The 16,186-nt window shown below is 41.6% G+C and overlaps 2 protein-coding genes across 5 annotated transcripts in view; one reads left to right on the top strand and one right to left on the bottom strand.

The window, feature by feature from the left end:
- Window positions 1-13,265, bottom strand: part of LOC139391186 (calcium uptake protein 3, mitochondrial-like) — a 48,128-nt gene extending 34,863 nt beyond the window's left edge. For 3 of the 4 annotated variants that reach the window (XM_071138773.1, XM_071138775.1, XM_071138774.1), the window contains exons 1-7: window positions 12,989-13,262; window positions 11,272-11,419; window positions 6,361-6,392; window positions 5,657-5,735; window positions 3,643-3,690; window positions 3,456-3,538; window positions 3,288-3,359 (exon numbers count right to left, since the gene is read on the bottom strand). In XM_071138773.1, the coding sequence (XP_070994874.1) occupies window positions 3,288-3,359; window positions 3,456-3,538; window positions 3,643-3,690; window positions 5,657-5,735; window positions 6,361-6,392; window positions 11,272-11,419; window positions 12,989-13,225 (699 nt within the window). In that variant the 5' untranslated portion in view covers window positions 13,226-13,262. Of the gene's footprint in view, window positions 1-3,287; window positions 3,360-3,455; window positions 3,539-3,642; window positions 3,691-5,656; window positions 5,736-6,360; window positions 6,393-11,271; window positions 11,420-12,988 lie in introns of all 4 variants that reach the window. The other variant, XM_071138776.1, reaches the window with a different exon arrangement.
- Window positions 13,266-14,261: 996 nt separating this feature from the next.
- LOC139391014 (fibroblast growth factor 20-like) lies at window positions 14,262-15,877 on the top strand. The gene is made up of 3 exons (XM_071138477.1): window positions 14,262-14,553; window positions 14,925-15,028; window positions 15,622-15,877. The coding sequence occupies exons 1-3, from the start codon at window positions 14,262-14,264 to the stop codon at window positions 15,865-15,867; spliced, it is 642 nt and encodes a 213-aa protein (XP_070994578.1). The 3' UTR covers window positions 15,868-15,877.
- Window positions 15,878-16,186: the final 309 nt, after the last annotated feature.

Genomic DNA, 16,186 nt, shown 5'->3' with positions numbered 1-16,186 from the left:
GTTAGAGATAGGCTAGAGATAGAACCATGTTAGAGATAGGGTAGAGATAGAACCATGTTAGAGATAGGCTAGAGATAGAACCATGTTAGAGATAGGGTAGAGATAGAACCATGTTAGAGACAGGGTAGAGATATAACCATGTTAGAGGTAGGGTAGAGATAGAACCATGTTAGAGATAGGATAGAGATAGAACCATGTTAGAGATAGGGTAGAGATAGAACCATGTTAGAGATAGGGTAGAGATAGAACCATGTTAGAGATAGGGTAGAGATAGAACCATGTTAGAGATAGGGTAGAGATAGAAACATGTTAGAGATAGAACCATGTTAGAGATAGGATAAAGATAGAACCATGTTAGAGATAGGGTAGAGATAGAACCATGTTAGAGATAGGGTAGAGATAGAACCATGTTAGAGATAGGGTAGAGATAGAAACATGTTAGAGATAGGGTAGAGATAGAAACATGTTAGAGATAGAACCATGTTAGAGATAGGGTAGAGATAGAACATTATTAGAGATAGGGTAGAGATAGAACCATGTTAGAGATAGGGTAAAGATAGAACCATGTGAGAGAAAGGGTAGAGATAGAACCATGTTAGAGATAGGGTAGAGATAGAAACATGTTAGAGATAGGGTAGAGATAGAAACATGTTAGAGATAGAAACATGTTAGAGATAGGGTAGAGATATAACAATGTTAGAGATATAACCATGTTAGAGATAGGGTAGAGATATAACAATGTTAGAGGTATAACCATGTTAGAGATAGAACCATGTTAGAGATAGAGTAGAGATAAAACCATGTTAGAGACAGGGTAGAGATATAACAATGTTAGAGATATAACCATGTTAGAGATAGGGTAGAGATAGAACCATGTTAGAGATAGGGTAGAGAACCATGGGGCAGCAGGTGGTTAGAGCGTTGGACTTGTAACCGAAAGGTTGCAAGATCGAATCCCCGAGTTGACAAGGTAACCCACTGTTCCTAGGCCGTCATTAAACATAAGAATTTGTTCTTAACTGACTTGCCTAGTAAAATAAAGGTTAAAATAGATAGAGTAGAGATAAAACCATGTTAGAGACAGGGTAGAGATAGAACCATGTTAGAGATAGAACCATGTTAGGGAAAGGGGAGAGATAGAACCATGTTAGAGATAGGGTAGAGATAGAACCATGTTAGAGATAGGGTAGAGATAGAACCATGTTCGAGATAGGGTAGAGATAGAACCATGTTAGAGATAGGGTAGAGATAGAACCATGTTAGAGATATGTGGTAGAGATAGAACCATGTTAAAGAGGCTGGAGATTGAACCATGTTAGAGATAGAACCATGTTAGAGATAGAGTAGAGATAAAACCATGTTAGAGAGAGGGTAGAGATAGAACCATGTTAGGGAAAGGGTAGAGATAGAACCATGTTAGAGATAGGGTAGAGATAGAACCATGTTAGAGATAAAACCATGTTAGGGAAAGGGTAGAGATAGAACCATGTTAGAGATAGGGTAGAGATAGAACCATTTTAGAGATATGGAGTAGAGATAGAACCATGTTAGAGATAGGGTAGAGATAGAACCATGTTAGAGATAGGGTAGAGATAGAACCATGTTAGAGATATGTAGTAGAGATAGAACCATGTTAAAGAGGCTGGAGATTGAACCATGTTAGAGATAGAGTAGAGATAAAACCATGTTAGAGACAGGGTAGAGATAGAACCATGTTAGGGAAAGGGTAGAGATAGAACCATGTTAGAGATAGGGTAGAGATAGAACCATGTTAGAACATGCAGGGAAGACTGTCCATTGTTCTATGTTCAAAGGTATCTTCAACAATACAGGACATTATCACAAAACATTTCATAGTCTATCAATCTAAAGACTTTACATTAATTTTAATGTAAACATTTACAAAAATGTACACTCCTTTCATTGGTTCACTGAATAAGACTAATCCTGTTGTACTGTTGATGTGATAGGACCTCACTCAGATAGTCTGTCTTATCATTGTGATCAAATCCTGGTGTTACATCCACCATACTGTCTATCTACAGCCTACCACATTAACCATGTCTGTCTACAGTCTACCACATCCACCATAATGTCTGTCTACAGCCTACCACATCCACCATACTGTCTGTCTACAGTCTACCACATCCACCATAATGTCTGTCAACAGTCTACCACATCCACCATGCGGTCTGTCTACAGTCTACCACATCCAACATACCGTCTGTCTACAGTCTACCACATCCACCATAATGTCTGTCAACAGTCTACCGCATCCACCATAATGTCTGTCAACAGTCTACCACATCCACCATAATGTCTGTCAACAGTCTACCACATCCACCATGCGGTCTGTCTACAGTCTACCACATCCAACATACCGTCTGTCTACAGTCTACCACATCCACCATAATATCTGTCTACAGTCTACCACATCCACCATACAGTCTGTCAACAGTCTACCACATCCACCATAATGTCTGTCGACAGTCTACCACATCCACCATAATGTCTGTCTACAGTCTACCACATCCACCATAATGTCTGTCAACAGTCTACCACATCCACCATAATGTCTGTCTACAGTCTACCACATCCACCATAATGTCTGTCAACAGTCTACCACATCCACCATAATGTCTGTCAACAGTCTACCCCATCCACCATGCGGTCTGTCTACAGTCTACCACATCCACCATGCGGTCTGTCTACAGTCTACCACATCCAACATACCGTCTGTCTACAGTCTACCACATCCACCATAATGTCTGTCAACAGTCTACCACATCCACCATGCGGTCTGTCTACAGTCTACCACATCCACCATGCGGTCTGTCTACAGTCTACCACATCCACCATAATGTCTGTCTACAGTCTACCACATCCACCATAATGTCTGTCTACAGTCTACCACATCCACCATAATGTCTGTCTACAGTCTACCACATCCACCATAATGTCTGTCAACAGTCTACCACATCCACCATAATGTCTGTCAACAGTCTACCACATCCACCATAATGTCTGTCAACAGTCTACCACATCCACCATGCGGTCTGTCTACAGTCTACCATATCCAACATACCGTCTGTCTACAGCTCAAACACTTTCTCCCTGACTTCCATACTTCCTGCAGGACAATTTTATTGTTCCAAACTTTAAATGTATAATGGGGAAACATTGCTCTTCGTCATTTCTATCTAACTGAACTTTACAGGAATTAATACCTAGAATAAATGCATGGCCTAAATGCGGAGAATATTCCAAAAAGAAATGCCTCTCCTTACCAGCTTGTCAGACCTTGGAGCACCATCATCTGCTTCTTTTCTATCCTTTTTCTTACGGAAGATTTCCTCAAGCTGGTTAGAAGACAGAAGATGTTCCGATGTTATTCAGACTTCCTTCACTAACCAAAGGAACTATCCTTCTCACTTAACCTTAAGATAATTACATACCACCAAGAACTCCCGTTTGTCCACCATTTTGTTTCCATCTGCATCAAACATGTTGAAAGCTATCTTAAAGCCAGCATGAGGTTCTGGGAAAGGACCGAGAAAAGAGATAAGACAAGAAACCACGTTCAAACTAACATCTTACGTATGTTTTCTTTTTTAAATAAAATTTCTAATCAAACATACTTACTTGTTAAAATGCAGAGCAGGAATAGATACTCTGTGTAACCGATGATGCCTGGAAACAAAAATACAAATGTTTGGCTTTAATCTTGACTGTCATAAATGTATATAGAAAGTTCCTAAAATAATTGAACATTAGTCTAGCAGTTTACTTGAGTTATATAGAGTTTTTCAAAGTCCTGTCCTAACTCTTCACATGCATGAAACACCCCACGAAACAGTGCAACACCTTTAGACAACAGCTAATCTTCTCTTTCATATTGATAACATCTTAGAAAGGTGCCTCTTAATTCATGGTTGGTGTTCTCATCACACAAACAGAGGCTTTACAACGTAAGTGACCTATCTGGACACAACCCCAAACAAAATGAAGCCCCAGTGCTGGCTTCGGTGCGTCCTCTGTTTGGATAACAAGGTTTAAAACATTCTCCAGTGATCTGTCACTGATTGTGGATGCCTGATTCGGCTTCCTGTTCCTTTTTGTGTTCTAGAACTCCCTTTGTTGTGTGACTGCGAGAAGAAGAGAAGAGTAACTGTCAGGGTCCATCTCAGTAGACTGAAGAGGGTTGTCTTGCTGCCTCTGAAAGCATTCCCAAGCGTTTGTTTGCAGGAGAAGACAGTGACTAAAGCACAGACAGCTCTGGGTGTTATGGGAAAAGGATTCAGGTATGGCCTTTGCTCCAGGGAGATTTCCCACCAAAAAAGGACACTTGGGAGGAAAAAATACTATGAATGGACTATGGTAGTGCATCCAATAAAATCCTCTTTCTTTATATTTCTGATACTCCTTGTCATATAAAAGTTCTGCAGATATCTGATGTTTGTCTGCGTTTGGATAGTTGAATGCGGTGGGGAAGTACTGGGTGCCAATAGAGAGTTTCTGTTGAAAAGTCCCAATGAAATGGTGCATCCCAACATGAGTGACTGATCTGCTCGAGAACTTCTCTGTTGAAAATGTATAGGGCCTTAAAATGACTAAAGTTCTCTGACTTTTTAAGGGTTAAATAGGTTGGAGGGAAAAAATCTTTAAGATTCCAGCCATGTCTCACCAATACCACACACACCTTCTCTCAGGGAGAGAGAAACCTTCCCTCCCCTCTCCAACCCTCCCCTTCCCTCCCCAATCCTCAACCCTTCCAACCTCTGAGCTCAAGAAGATGTTGTCAGACAATAGAAATAATTCCTCAGAAACACTTCGTATAGAGTGGCAGAACCGGAGATGTAATCCTACTCCATTCTTAGGATTCATCATGTCCATGGTGATCAGGAGGCAGCCAGTGGGACGTGTCTCAACAGAACCGGGTTCAAACAGCACCTCTCATTCTCAAAGCAAGGCTTTGTTCGCTGATCAATCCAATCCTTTTTTTCTCGGCAAAACCGCCATGTTTAACAGCAGGATTAAAAGCCCCAGATCCCAGCGTTGGCACTTAGCTAAAGCAACAGAGGAGAGAGCAGGGAGAACTTATACACCAAACACAGGGTTTGAAACGCAGGGAGTGATGTTCACTTCTTCAGGGAGCAATGAGAACAGGTTACTTGAACCATGTTTCCATGAAAATAACAACATTGAAGAACATTTACAATTACCTCCTTTCCTCAGCTTGTCAATATTGTAGTGAATCGAGGGAGTGGGAAGCGAACCCGGGTCTCTTGTGTAAAAGGCAAACACTATGCATTGCAGCAATACATTTTACCTACTTGATGGGAATCGTAACGTGGCTCATATTTCAAAGATCGCTACACTATTTTGAAAATACAAGCACATCTCATTCTCAGTACAGGGATGTAGTTTATTATAACTGGTAACGGTATCGCTAATCAATGGTACATCCTATATAGGGTAGATTTCCTTCACCCTCGTATCTAAGGTTACCTGAGAGCAAATGACAACATCACTGTTTGATGGAAAGATAAGATGGTGTTTACTGCCTGTACTCTGTTCTCGATTGATTTGGTATATGGAACCTGCAAACATTCCACTGGCCATATTCTTGATGATAGAGAGAGTTAAGGAGTCTTACCTCGGTGACGTAGGTTCCTGAATAAATTGGATGATCCTTTAAAAACAGGAGGGGTGTCTGCCAGCATCTGTTCCAACTCCTTCAACAATGGAAGAAAATCAGTGTTTACTCTTTGAAGAATCAGTACACAAACATGAATAATTCATTATTATACACTGAGTGTAAGATTAGGAACACCCTTTTCCATGGTAGATGAAGGGGAGGTGACACTATGAATAATCATTTTTAAGCCTTGAGACAATTGAGACATGGATTGTGAATGTGTGCCATTCAGAGGGTGAATGGGCAAGACAAAAGATTGAAGTGCCTTTGAACGGGGTAGTAGGTGACAGGTGCATTGGTTTGTGTCAAGAACTGCAATGCTGCTGGGTTTTTCACGCTCAACAGTTTCCTGTGTGTATCAAGAATGGTCCACCACCCAAAGGACATCCAGCCAACTTGACACAACTGTGGGAAGCATAGGAGTCAACATGAGCCAGCATCCCTGTGTAATGCTTTCCACACCTTGTAGAGTCCATGCCCCAACAAATTGAGGCTGTTTGGAGGGCAAAAGGGGGTGCAACTCAATATTAGGAAGGTGTTCCTAATTTTTTGTACACTCAGTGTACATCGATTATTCTCTTAGAAGAGAAAAGCAGGGTTCTATTTCAAATACATTTTCACACTTGTCAATGCATGCAGTGCTATAATCACAAACCTCCCACCTGTTTTGTTAGAGACTTCCAAATCCTCTTTTCTAAAAAGAAAAAATAAAGTATTGTTCAGAATAAATTAACTGATCAGTATTATTCATGGTGAAAAAAATTACAATTATTCGCACAACATGCTATGAACAAGCCTATAATGTACTTTATGGTGGAAAAACAAGTGGCTATGTGTAAGAAAGGACAGCTGGACTCAGGGCTGTACTGAAACATGAGTGCCATATCTCCAGGAACGCATTCCAATACCCAATAAAAAGGTCCCTGGCCATAAGATAAGGCGTTGGCTTCATAAAAACACCTGGCTAGGTGATTCACATGGCCCTACCACCCCAGAGGGATGATAACAGTGACAATAACTTTAAGGTCTGTTTCTGATGGAGGAAGCAGTTATGATGACCCTTTGCTTTGTAGAGCTCTCCCACCAAATGGAGGTGTCTGGGTGGACAAGCAAATATAAGAGGAAGGGGAAATCCTCAATTTGTGCATTTAATCCCCTGAAAAATTAATTCACATTCACACCAAGGCCTGAAATGTATAAAGATTAGAGTGACCCAGGGGTTTCATAGCACAGTGGTCCAGTAAAAATACACTGAACAAAAATATAAATGCAACATATGTTGGTCCCATGTTTTATGACCTCAAATAAAATGTCCCAGACATTTTTCATATGAACAAAAAGCTTATTTCTGTGCAAAAATGTGTTTACATCCCTGTTAGTGAGCATTTCACCTTTGCCAAAATAATCCACCTGACACGATTGGCATATCAAGAAGCTGATTAAACAGCATGATCAAAATGTGCAGTTTTGTCACACAACACAATGCCACAGATTGGCAATGCCACAGATGACTCAAGTTTTTAGGGAGCGTGCAATTGGCATGCTGACAGCAGGAATGTCGACCAAAGCTGTTTCCAGAGAATTTTATGTTATTTTCTCTACCATAAGCCGCCTCCAACGTCATTTTAGAGAATTTGGCAGTACTTCCAACCAGCCTCACAACCGCAGACCACGTGTAACCACGCCAGTCCAGAACCTCCACATCTGGCTTCTTCACCTGTGAGATCGTCAGAGACCAGCCTACTGGTGCTGATGAGCTGATAAAACTGAGGAGTGTTTCTGTCGTTTTGTGGAGAAAAACTCATTCTGATTGGCTGGGCCTGGCTCCCCAGTGGGTGGGTTTGGCTCCCAAGTGGGTGGGCCTATGCCCTCCCAGGCCCACTAATGACTGCGCCCCTGCCCAGTCATGTCAAATCCATAGATTAGGGCCTAATGAATGTATTTCAATTGACTGATTTCCTTATTTGAATTGTAACTCAGAAATTGTAACTTGCGTATATATATTTGCTCAGCAGAAGATCTTTGCGGTTTTGACTAAAATGTTGATGAAAAAACCCTGAGAAAACTATGTGTAGCAATGCTAGCTATGTCCTGTAAAACAGACACATCAACACAGACTATGAACTCTTTCATTAGACATACATCAGTCTCTAACAATGGGGACCAGAGTTATACGGGTGCCTTTCCCAACAGACATTTTAGCCTCAGTATAGGAATACATTGGGTCAGGGCTTATTTGGCTGGCTGGCTGGCTCATTCTTTGAAGAGAGAAAATCATTAAAATCACTAGAAAAGAGTGACCATTTACCTTGGCAGAATTAAAACCAACACTGTTCTAAGCAAACAGGCAATTTCTCTGAAATACCTGAGATGCTCCTTTTTGTCATGGGAACAAGTTTGAAACCACCCACATAGGCTCACACAGTACCATATACAGTGCCTTTAGAAAGTATTCATACCCCTTGACTTATTCCACCTTTTGTTGTGTTACAGCCTGACATCAAAGTGGATTAAATATTTTTTTTTCTCTCACACATCTACACACAATACCCCATAATGACAAAGATTTCTTTGCAAATTTATTGAAAATGAAACACAAAAATATCTCATTTACAAACGTATTCACGCCCCTGAGTCAAAACTTTTTAGAAGCACCTTTGGCTGTGATTACAGTTGTGTCTTTCTGGGTAAGTCTCTAAGAGCTTTGTACAGCTGGATTGTACAAAATGTGCCTATTATTATTTTTTTAATTCTTCAATCGTCAAGTTGATTGTTGATCATTGCTAGACAGCCATTTTCAAGTCCTGCCATAGATTTTCAAGCCAATTTAAAGCCAAACTATAACTACGCCACTCAGGAACATTCAATATCATCTTGGTAAGCAACTCCGGTGTATATTTGGCTTTGTGTTTTAGGTTATTGTCCTGCTGAAAGCTGAATTTGTCTCCCAGTGTCTGTTGGAAAGCAGACTGAACCCACTGTAGGTTACCACAATACCACATAGGTTACCACAATACCACATAGGTTACCACAATACCATACCGGCTACCACAATACCATATAGGTTACCACAATACCACATAGGTTACCACAATACCATACAGACTACGACAATACCATATAGGCTACCACAATACTATACAGGCTACGACAATACCACATAGGTTACCACAATACCACATAGGTTACCACAATACCATACAGGCTACCACAATACCATATAGGTTACCACAATACCACATAGGTTACCACAATACCATATAGGTTACCACAATACCATATAGGTTACCACAACACCATATAGGTTACCACAATACAATATAGGCTACCACAATACCATATAGGTTACCACAATACCACATAGGTTACCACAACACCATATAGGTTACCACAATACCACATAGGTTACCACAATACCATATAGGTTACCACAACACCATATAGGTTACCACAATACCATATAGGCTACCACAATACCATATAGGTTACCACAATACCACATAGGTTACCACAATACCATACCGGCTACCACAATACCATATAGGTTACCACACTACCACATAGGTTACCACAATACCATACAGGCTACGACAACACCATATAGGTTACCACAACACCATATAGGTTACCACAACACCATATAGGTTACCACAACACCATATAGGCTACCACAATACCATACCGGCTACCACAATACCATATAGGTTACCACAATACCACATAGGTTACCACAATACCATACAGGCTACGACAATACCATATAGGGTTACGACAATACCACATAGGTTACCACAATACCACATAGGTTACCACAATACCATACCGGCTACCACAATACCATATAGGTTACCACAATACCACATAGGTTACCACAATACCATACAGACTACGACAATACCATATAGGCTACCACAATACTATACAGGCTACGACAATACCACATAGGTTACCACAATACCACATAGGTTACCACAATACCATACAGGCTACCACAATACCATATAGGTTACCACAATACCACATAGGTTACCACAATACCATATAGGTTACCACAATACCATATAGGTTACCACAACACCATATAGGTTACCACAATACAATATAGGCTACCACAATACCATATAGGTTACCACAATACCACATAGGTTACCACAACACCATATAGGTTACCACAATACCACATAGGTTACCACAATACCATATAGGTTACCACAACACCATATAGGTTACCACAATACCATATAGGCTACCACAATACCATATAGGTTACCACAATACCACATAGGTTACCACAATACCATACCGGCTACCACAATACCATATAGGTTACCACACTACCACATAGGTTACCACAATACCATACAGGCTACGACAACACCATATAGGTTACCACAACACCATATAGGTTACCACAACACCATATAGGTTACCACAACACCATATAGGCTACCACAATACCATACAGGCTACCACAATACCATATAGGTTACCACAATACCACATAGGTTACCACAATACCATACAGGCTCCCACAATTTTAGAAAACGGGATTCTGGCGATATCATTTTAATTGAACAGCAACGCAAAGCAGAAGGTATTTTCATATGAAATACTGTATGTAAATGATGACAATATTCTGTGATATATAATTGCCCTATATCCCAGACTTTTCCAAACATCCTCAGTCAGGGAAAAAAACTTATCTGATTTTACAACCACAGCATAAAACCATAAAACGTCATTATCCCTATTTCGTAACACATTAGCCATCAGAGAGAGTGAGGAGAGAAGGCTGACGCAATGTGTGCTATTCACATTAGTGCTCCATTTATACCCCTCGTTACATGCCAGGGAAACCAAGACACACCACATCAACAGGCCCCAGAATACATGGCTTATGTCCCAAATGGCACCCTATTCCCTACACAGTGCACTATCTATGGAATAGGGTGCCATTTGGGAAGGAGACAAGATCTTTATTCAATCCCAATACTGTGAGTTTATATCTGATAATTTAGCATGTGTTTAACAGCTTCTAATGTAGTGACTAAAATCATCATGATTCACAGACATCATGAATGTCTATCACTTGAGACATGCTGTTTTGTCTCCGTCTGTCTGTTTTTCTGTCCGTCAGAGTTTGTTGCTACAGAAATGAGACGTAACAGTGGTGCTGCTAGTAAAGATCTGTATCTACTTGACTCCTAGCCAATCACACAGTTATTTTTATGTCACTCACAAGGCCTTTACATAAAGAGTGTTGGTGTGAGTGTCCAGCAAACAACATTGGCACCTCGGACGCTACCATCATCATCTGTACAGTACAGAATAGAACTGCTGAAGATTGTTATTTAATCAGCACCATATGTCAACATCTTAGTTTGATGACTATTTATCGACTATATGAGGAGAAGCAACAAGTGGTGTGTGTGTGTGTGTGTGTGTGTGTGTGTGTGTGTGTGTGTGTGTGTGTGTGTGTGTGTGTGTGTGTGTGTGTGTGTGTGTGCGTGCCTGCGTGCGTGCGTGCGTGTGTGTGCGTGCGTGTGTGCGTGTGTGTGATGGTTAGTACTCACTCTTAGGCTCACCCATGGTGACAGACTCAATGAAGTTCAGTGGGGTCATATAGAGCTGTCCCTCATATTCCACTGAGCTGAACAACCGAAACCTGGCCTCATGGGACGACATGTACACATCCCCATCATCCAGATCAAATGTCTTGGCCTGAAACAAAACACACACATACACACACACACACGCACACATATATATATCCAAAATAATTTAATGTTTTTAAGCAAAGTGTGAAAAAAGTTTCAATTAATAGTTTTAAAAACAACATGTTTTTTCATGGGCAAACATTAGTGTAAGAACACATTCTCATTTACAGCATTGACTTGGAGAATAGTTACAGGGGACATGAGCCAATTTGAAGAACCCATGAGCTAAAAACTAGAACCCATGTCTTACTTCAAAAAATGGGCACCTGGCGTGTACCAGATAACGTTCCTACAAATGTTTAGAAAACAGCGATATCAGGAGGCAGGCCTGCCTGGCCTGGTGAGGACAGAGTGGACGTCTCTCTCTGGTGGCAGAGTGCCAGGCCCACTGGGCACACAGCAAACACCTCAGGGAATGTGTGCCCCCCTTCTTCCCCGCCCTCTCCCCTGCCCCCACACCCCTCCTCCTCTGGGTAAACCCCCACCATCAAATGTCAGCCCCTCCGCCAAGTCCTCGTGTCCAGTTTCCTACGTTCCTGGATTCCTGTGTCTCAAACCCCCAGTCAAGGTTACATCAAGCCACGTCCCGTCACCACCACTCCCACCCTCACCACCCTAGAGTTAGATAAGAGGGTGGGGACAAAGGCTATGCCCCAAATGGCACCCCATTCCCTAGAGCCTGGTCAAAAATAGTGCATTATATAGGGAATAGGGTGCCATTTGGGAAGTATTAAAAAAGGAACACAATGTAAAAGCAGGGTTGCAAACTAGACCGCGGTCAGTGACTTCAGCACAGTTTACTGATCCAACAGTCTAATGAAGGCTTTACAGCAATGATCCCACAGATCATCCTAAAACAAACCTGCCAACTAAACAGAGGGAGTGAGAGCAACGCCTCACTGGGCCTTATTGGTTTCCACTATTATTATTGTCACTGCCTGTCTGTTTGCCTGTACGTGTCCAAGTCTTCTCACTCTATGTAAATAGCCCTATACAAGCATATTATGACGAGGAAGACTGCCTCCACCTATTCTCACATAGCAATCATGGCACTTGTAAAAAATTAAAAAAAAGATTCAAAAAAGAGGGAGAATTTTAATTGTTATAAGAGGTCTTAATATGTATTTTTTATTTATGTAACGTAATTTTAATCTATATTCACGAAATAGACCAGTACAAAACATTTCAGCACCCCATTTCATGGACAGCGCCCTTGTTATAATGGGACAAATAGTCACATTGGTCCATTTAAATTAAATGGCCATGTGTGTTTCTGTCTACACAATGCATCCCTGTTTGATCGTTTTTTATTTATGCCATGGGTTTTTTACTATCACGGAACGTCAACCTTGAATCTTACCAGAAAATAATAGTATTTTCAGCTCTGCCTCGCGTTGTGAGTTGAGTGGGCATGTTAACGTGTAGCTACAGAGTCACTCACTGGCAGCCTATTGCGTGCATTATTAATATTAGGCTATCTGCTAGGCTATTACATAGACAGATAAATATGATATTTATTATACATGCTTTATATACTAATGCCCCATGCCATGACAAGTAGGCTATACAATACCTTATCTGTAGCAGATACTTCTGGTAATGCGAGAAGTAAACCATTATCGATTTGGTTTGACAGTGTATTTTGGACATTGTAATAACTCGCGAAACCAGCTCCGGTGGCGATACATACTCCAGTTGCAATACGTTTAAATGTCTTAGTTCTCTTCGGTGTTTGTTTCCAAAATACAAATCTCCCTGAGGTAGATGAGAAATTAGTCGATGTGGAAATAAGTCTACGGAAGGCAGCCATGGCTGTTGTTCATTGAAGTGTCATAGCAGAAGATCGCGGCAAGCTGTTCTTTTTCATCGCGAGATAATCCGTGTGACGTTTCACCCCGTTTTACCTGAATGTTTTGCGCTCCCAGTCTTGTAGCGGCTCTCAGTCAAGAATCCAAGTTTCTCTTAGAATTTTTCGGGTTAATATGGCAATGCCTTAAAATAGAGGCATCACATTGCATTGATTATATAGCTCAATACATAGGCTATTTTATGTGTTGTTTCATGTGTAAGTATTTTGATCACATCACGGTGTTTGTTAGGTTGTGGTAATTGCTCTTGCTGGTTGGTGCAGTGCAAACTGAAGTAGACTAATGAGTGTGAGAATGCGATAGGACTGTCACTATCGTTGCCATAGGTAAGTAGCAAAGTACAATCAATGGCCAACATATTGCAATGTAACCAAATACATGATCAAACTCCCTCTCTCTTTCTCTCTCTCTCGCTCTCTGTCTTATGTTATACCTTAGGAAGAAAAAAATCTCTGCCAAGGCAAGTCTGAACGATAGCCCCGCCCACTAAAAGTCCCCGTCATTTTGCACCTGCCTCACGTCTTTAGGCACTGTGTGCGCAATCCTCCAACAGCTAGCCTACCTTACCTGCAGAGCAGTGGTCTTGTGTCTCTCATAGAAAGAGGGGTTGGATACATTGGTAGCTCTCTGTAAAAGGTTCTGACTTGCTACTGTATATGGTTTTCACAATTTTTCAACCCTTCGTGAGCGGTGGGAACTACCAGAATTGAACAACATTATCTTAACTCAACTGATGAAGACATCAAGCGGTAGGGTCATAATTTGGAACGAATTACCCAAAGTATACATGTCAAGGGAAAAAAGGGACTTATCCGTTTCAGTTCAACAGAGCATTTGCTTAGTAACGGACGCGAACGTAAACATGCAATAGGCAACAGAGTAGCAATCTGGTAACTGTCGACGCGACAGCGCTCACTCAGGATCTCTCTGTTGAACTTTACTCGCTCCAACTCTGACGAACGGGAGGACTCTGCTGCGATGGCTGCTCTGGGTGAAGTTGGAAGCTTCTTGCACGGCATTGATGGTGTAGGACACGTCGGGTCCCATTTTCTCCTGACGTCTCTTGGAGAGAGTCCAGCGGTATTGCTGGGTCAGGGTGAACACCTCGTACCTGGTGCCGGGGAAAGCCTGTCCCGGAGCGCCACGGCAGATTTAACACTTTTAAAAGGGATTCTCCGGAGAAGGCAGTTATACTGTAGAACTGGATTTCATCTGGAAATACTTCCTGGTGGCACTGTGCAAGGGACAAGAAAGGACCACAGTAGATTCGGTAATTATCAAGTTATTAGTGTGTTATTACAGATCTCATATTACACATTCATATTTTATGGTTAAAAATGTTACCAAATATTTTATCATTATTATATAATACAAGTTATTGTTATAATAATAATAATACTTTTTATTATTATATTTTTTTATTTGTGTAACAAGATCAGTTTCCTACCATAACATCAGTTGCCAATATTAGCCCTAAAGCAATAGTGCAACTGTTATAATTTGTTCAATAATTATCACTGGAAGTAATGTGAAAGTCCCATAGGGAAAATGTGGCTATACTCTATCCTAGTGTGTCACAATCTGTGATAGAAGGTTTCTCTGGTGAAATACACCTGGAACAACGGATTTATTATTCTCCAGGTATTTTGGAATTCATAAGCATTGCTGTTGGATTGATAAGCATTCGAGGAGTGGACAGTGCTCTCTACCTGGGGATGAATGACAAGGGAGAGCTCTATGGTTCTGTAAGTATTACAATCATTTACTGTCTCTCTGCTGTTTCTGTAGTCCCACCTCTCATTACATATGTGTTGTAGAAGGGTCTCTGGGTCTCTTGTTGTCCAATATACATTAGAATATACCAGCAGGTGGCATTAATGGGTTTCCTTGACTATTCCTGTCACTCTGCCATAAAGGATCCAGTTCTGCTGTCACTCTTCCATAAATGATCCAGTTCTGCACTAGTTATGGTCTTATCATCGTCCACAATAGGGACTGTGAAATGACACACACACAAATATACGCACACACTCTATCATACTCTAACACACAATCTACACACACATTATTATTTAGTTGTATTGTTTGTATAGCATTGTATTTTACATTTGTGTGACTGTTCTTGTGGATCAGTGTTTTGTTACTTGTCATGTTTGATGATTTTGTGTGGACCCCAGGAAGAATAGCTGTTGCTTTGGCAAAAGCTAATGGGCATTCAAATAAACAAAACAAACCAAGCAGCCTTACCACAAATGTATCCTTGCTCTGGTAAGACCGTTGATTTATTGTCAACGAATCTGACATCATAATCTGATCTGACTTGGTTTCTACCCTGCAGGAGAAGCTGAGCGCTGAGTGTGTCTTCAGGGAGCAGTTTGAGGAGAACTGGTACAACACATACTCCTCCAACCTCTACAAGCACGGAGACAAAGGGACTCGCTACTTTGTGGCGTTAAACAAGGACGGCACGGCTCGGGATGGAACAAAGTCCAGGCGACACCAGAAGTTCACCCACTTCCTGCCCAGGCCCGTGGACCCTGACCGGGTACCGGAGCTGTACAAGGAGATTCTGGGCCACAGCTGAGACTGGCCTGCACCCACCGTCCCAGATCAGATCAGGAATAGCTGTGTATTGAGCTCTAGTCCCTCCTGCTGTGGGAAGCAGGGATGTGTGCAGGCCAGGCAGTGTGACTGGCGGTGTTAAGACAGTGGAGCCAACCAATCCCTTAGCAGCCCCGGCCTCAGCCCCAGTCCCAGCCCTACAGCGGCCCCAGCTCCAGACAGCCAGCAGGGAAGGCCTACACTGGGGATAAAGGTACTAGCTAGGGGCCTCCCCTCAGAATGCACGGGCCAGCTCTCAGCGGTGACAAAGACAGTCTAGAATGTCTGACATTGTCAACATG

This window comes from Oncorhynchus clarkii, chromosome 31 (assembly GCF_045791955.1).
Source record: "Oncorhynchus clarkii lewisi isolate Uvic-CL-2024 chromosome 31, UVic_Ocla_1.0, whole genome shotgun sequence".
Lineage (NCBI taxonomy): Eukaryota > Metazoa > Chordata > Actinopteri > Salmoniformes > Salmonidae > Oncorhynchus > Oncorhynchus clarkii.
The sequence above is the reverse complement of the archived record's forward strand: the minus strand, read 5'-3'. Positions and strand labels throughout refer to the sequence as shown.

Bases quoted from the DNA above. Each gene is read 5' to 3' on its own strand.
- LOC139391014 (XM_071138477.1), top strand. From the start codon at position 14,262: ATGGCTGCTCTGGGTGAAGTTGGAAGCTTCTTGCACGGCATTGATGGT. The intron at 14,554-14,924 runs GTAATTATCAAG...ATTATTCTCCAG, and splicing joins AAAGGACCACAGTAGATTCG to GTATTTTGGAATTCATAAGC. The intron at 15,029-15,621 runs GTAAGTATTACA...TCTACCCTGCAG, and splicing joins AGGGAGAGCTCTATGGTTCT to GAGAAGCTGAGCGCTGAGTG.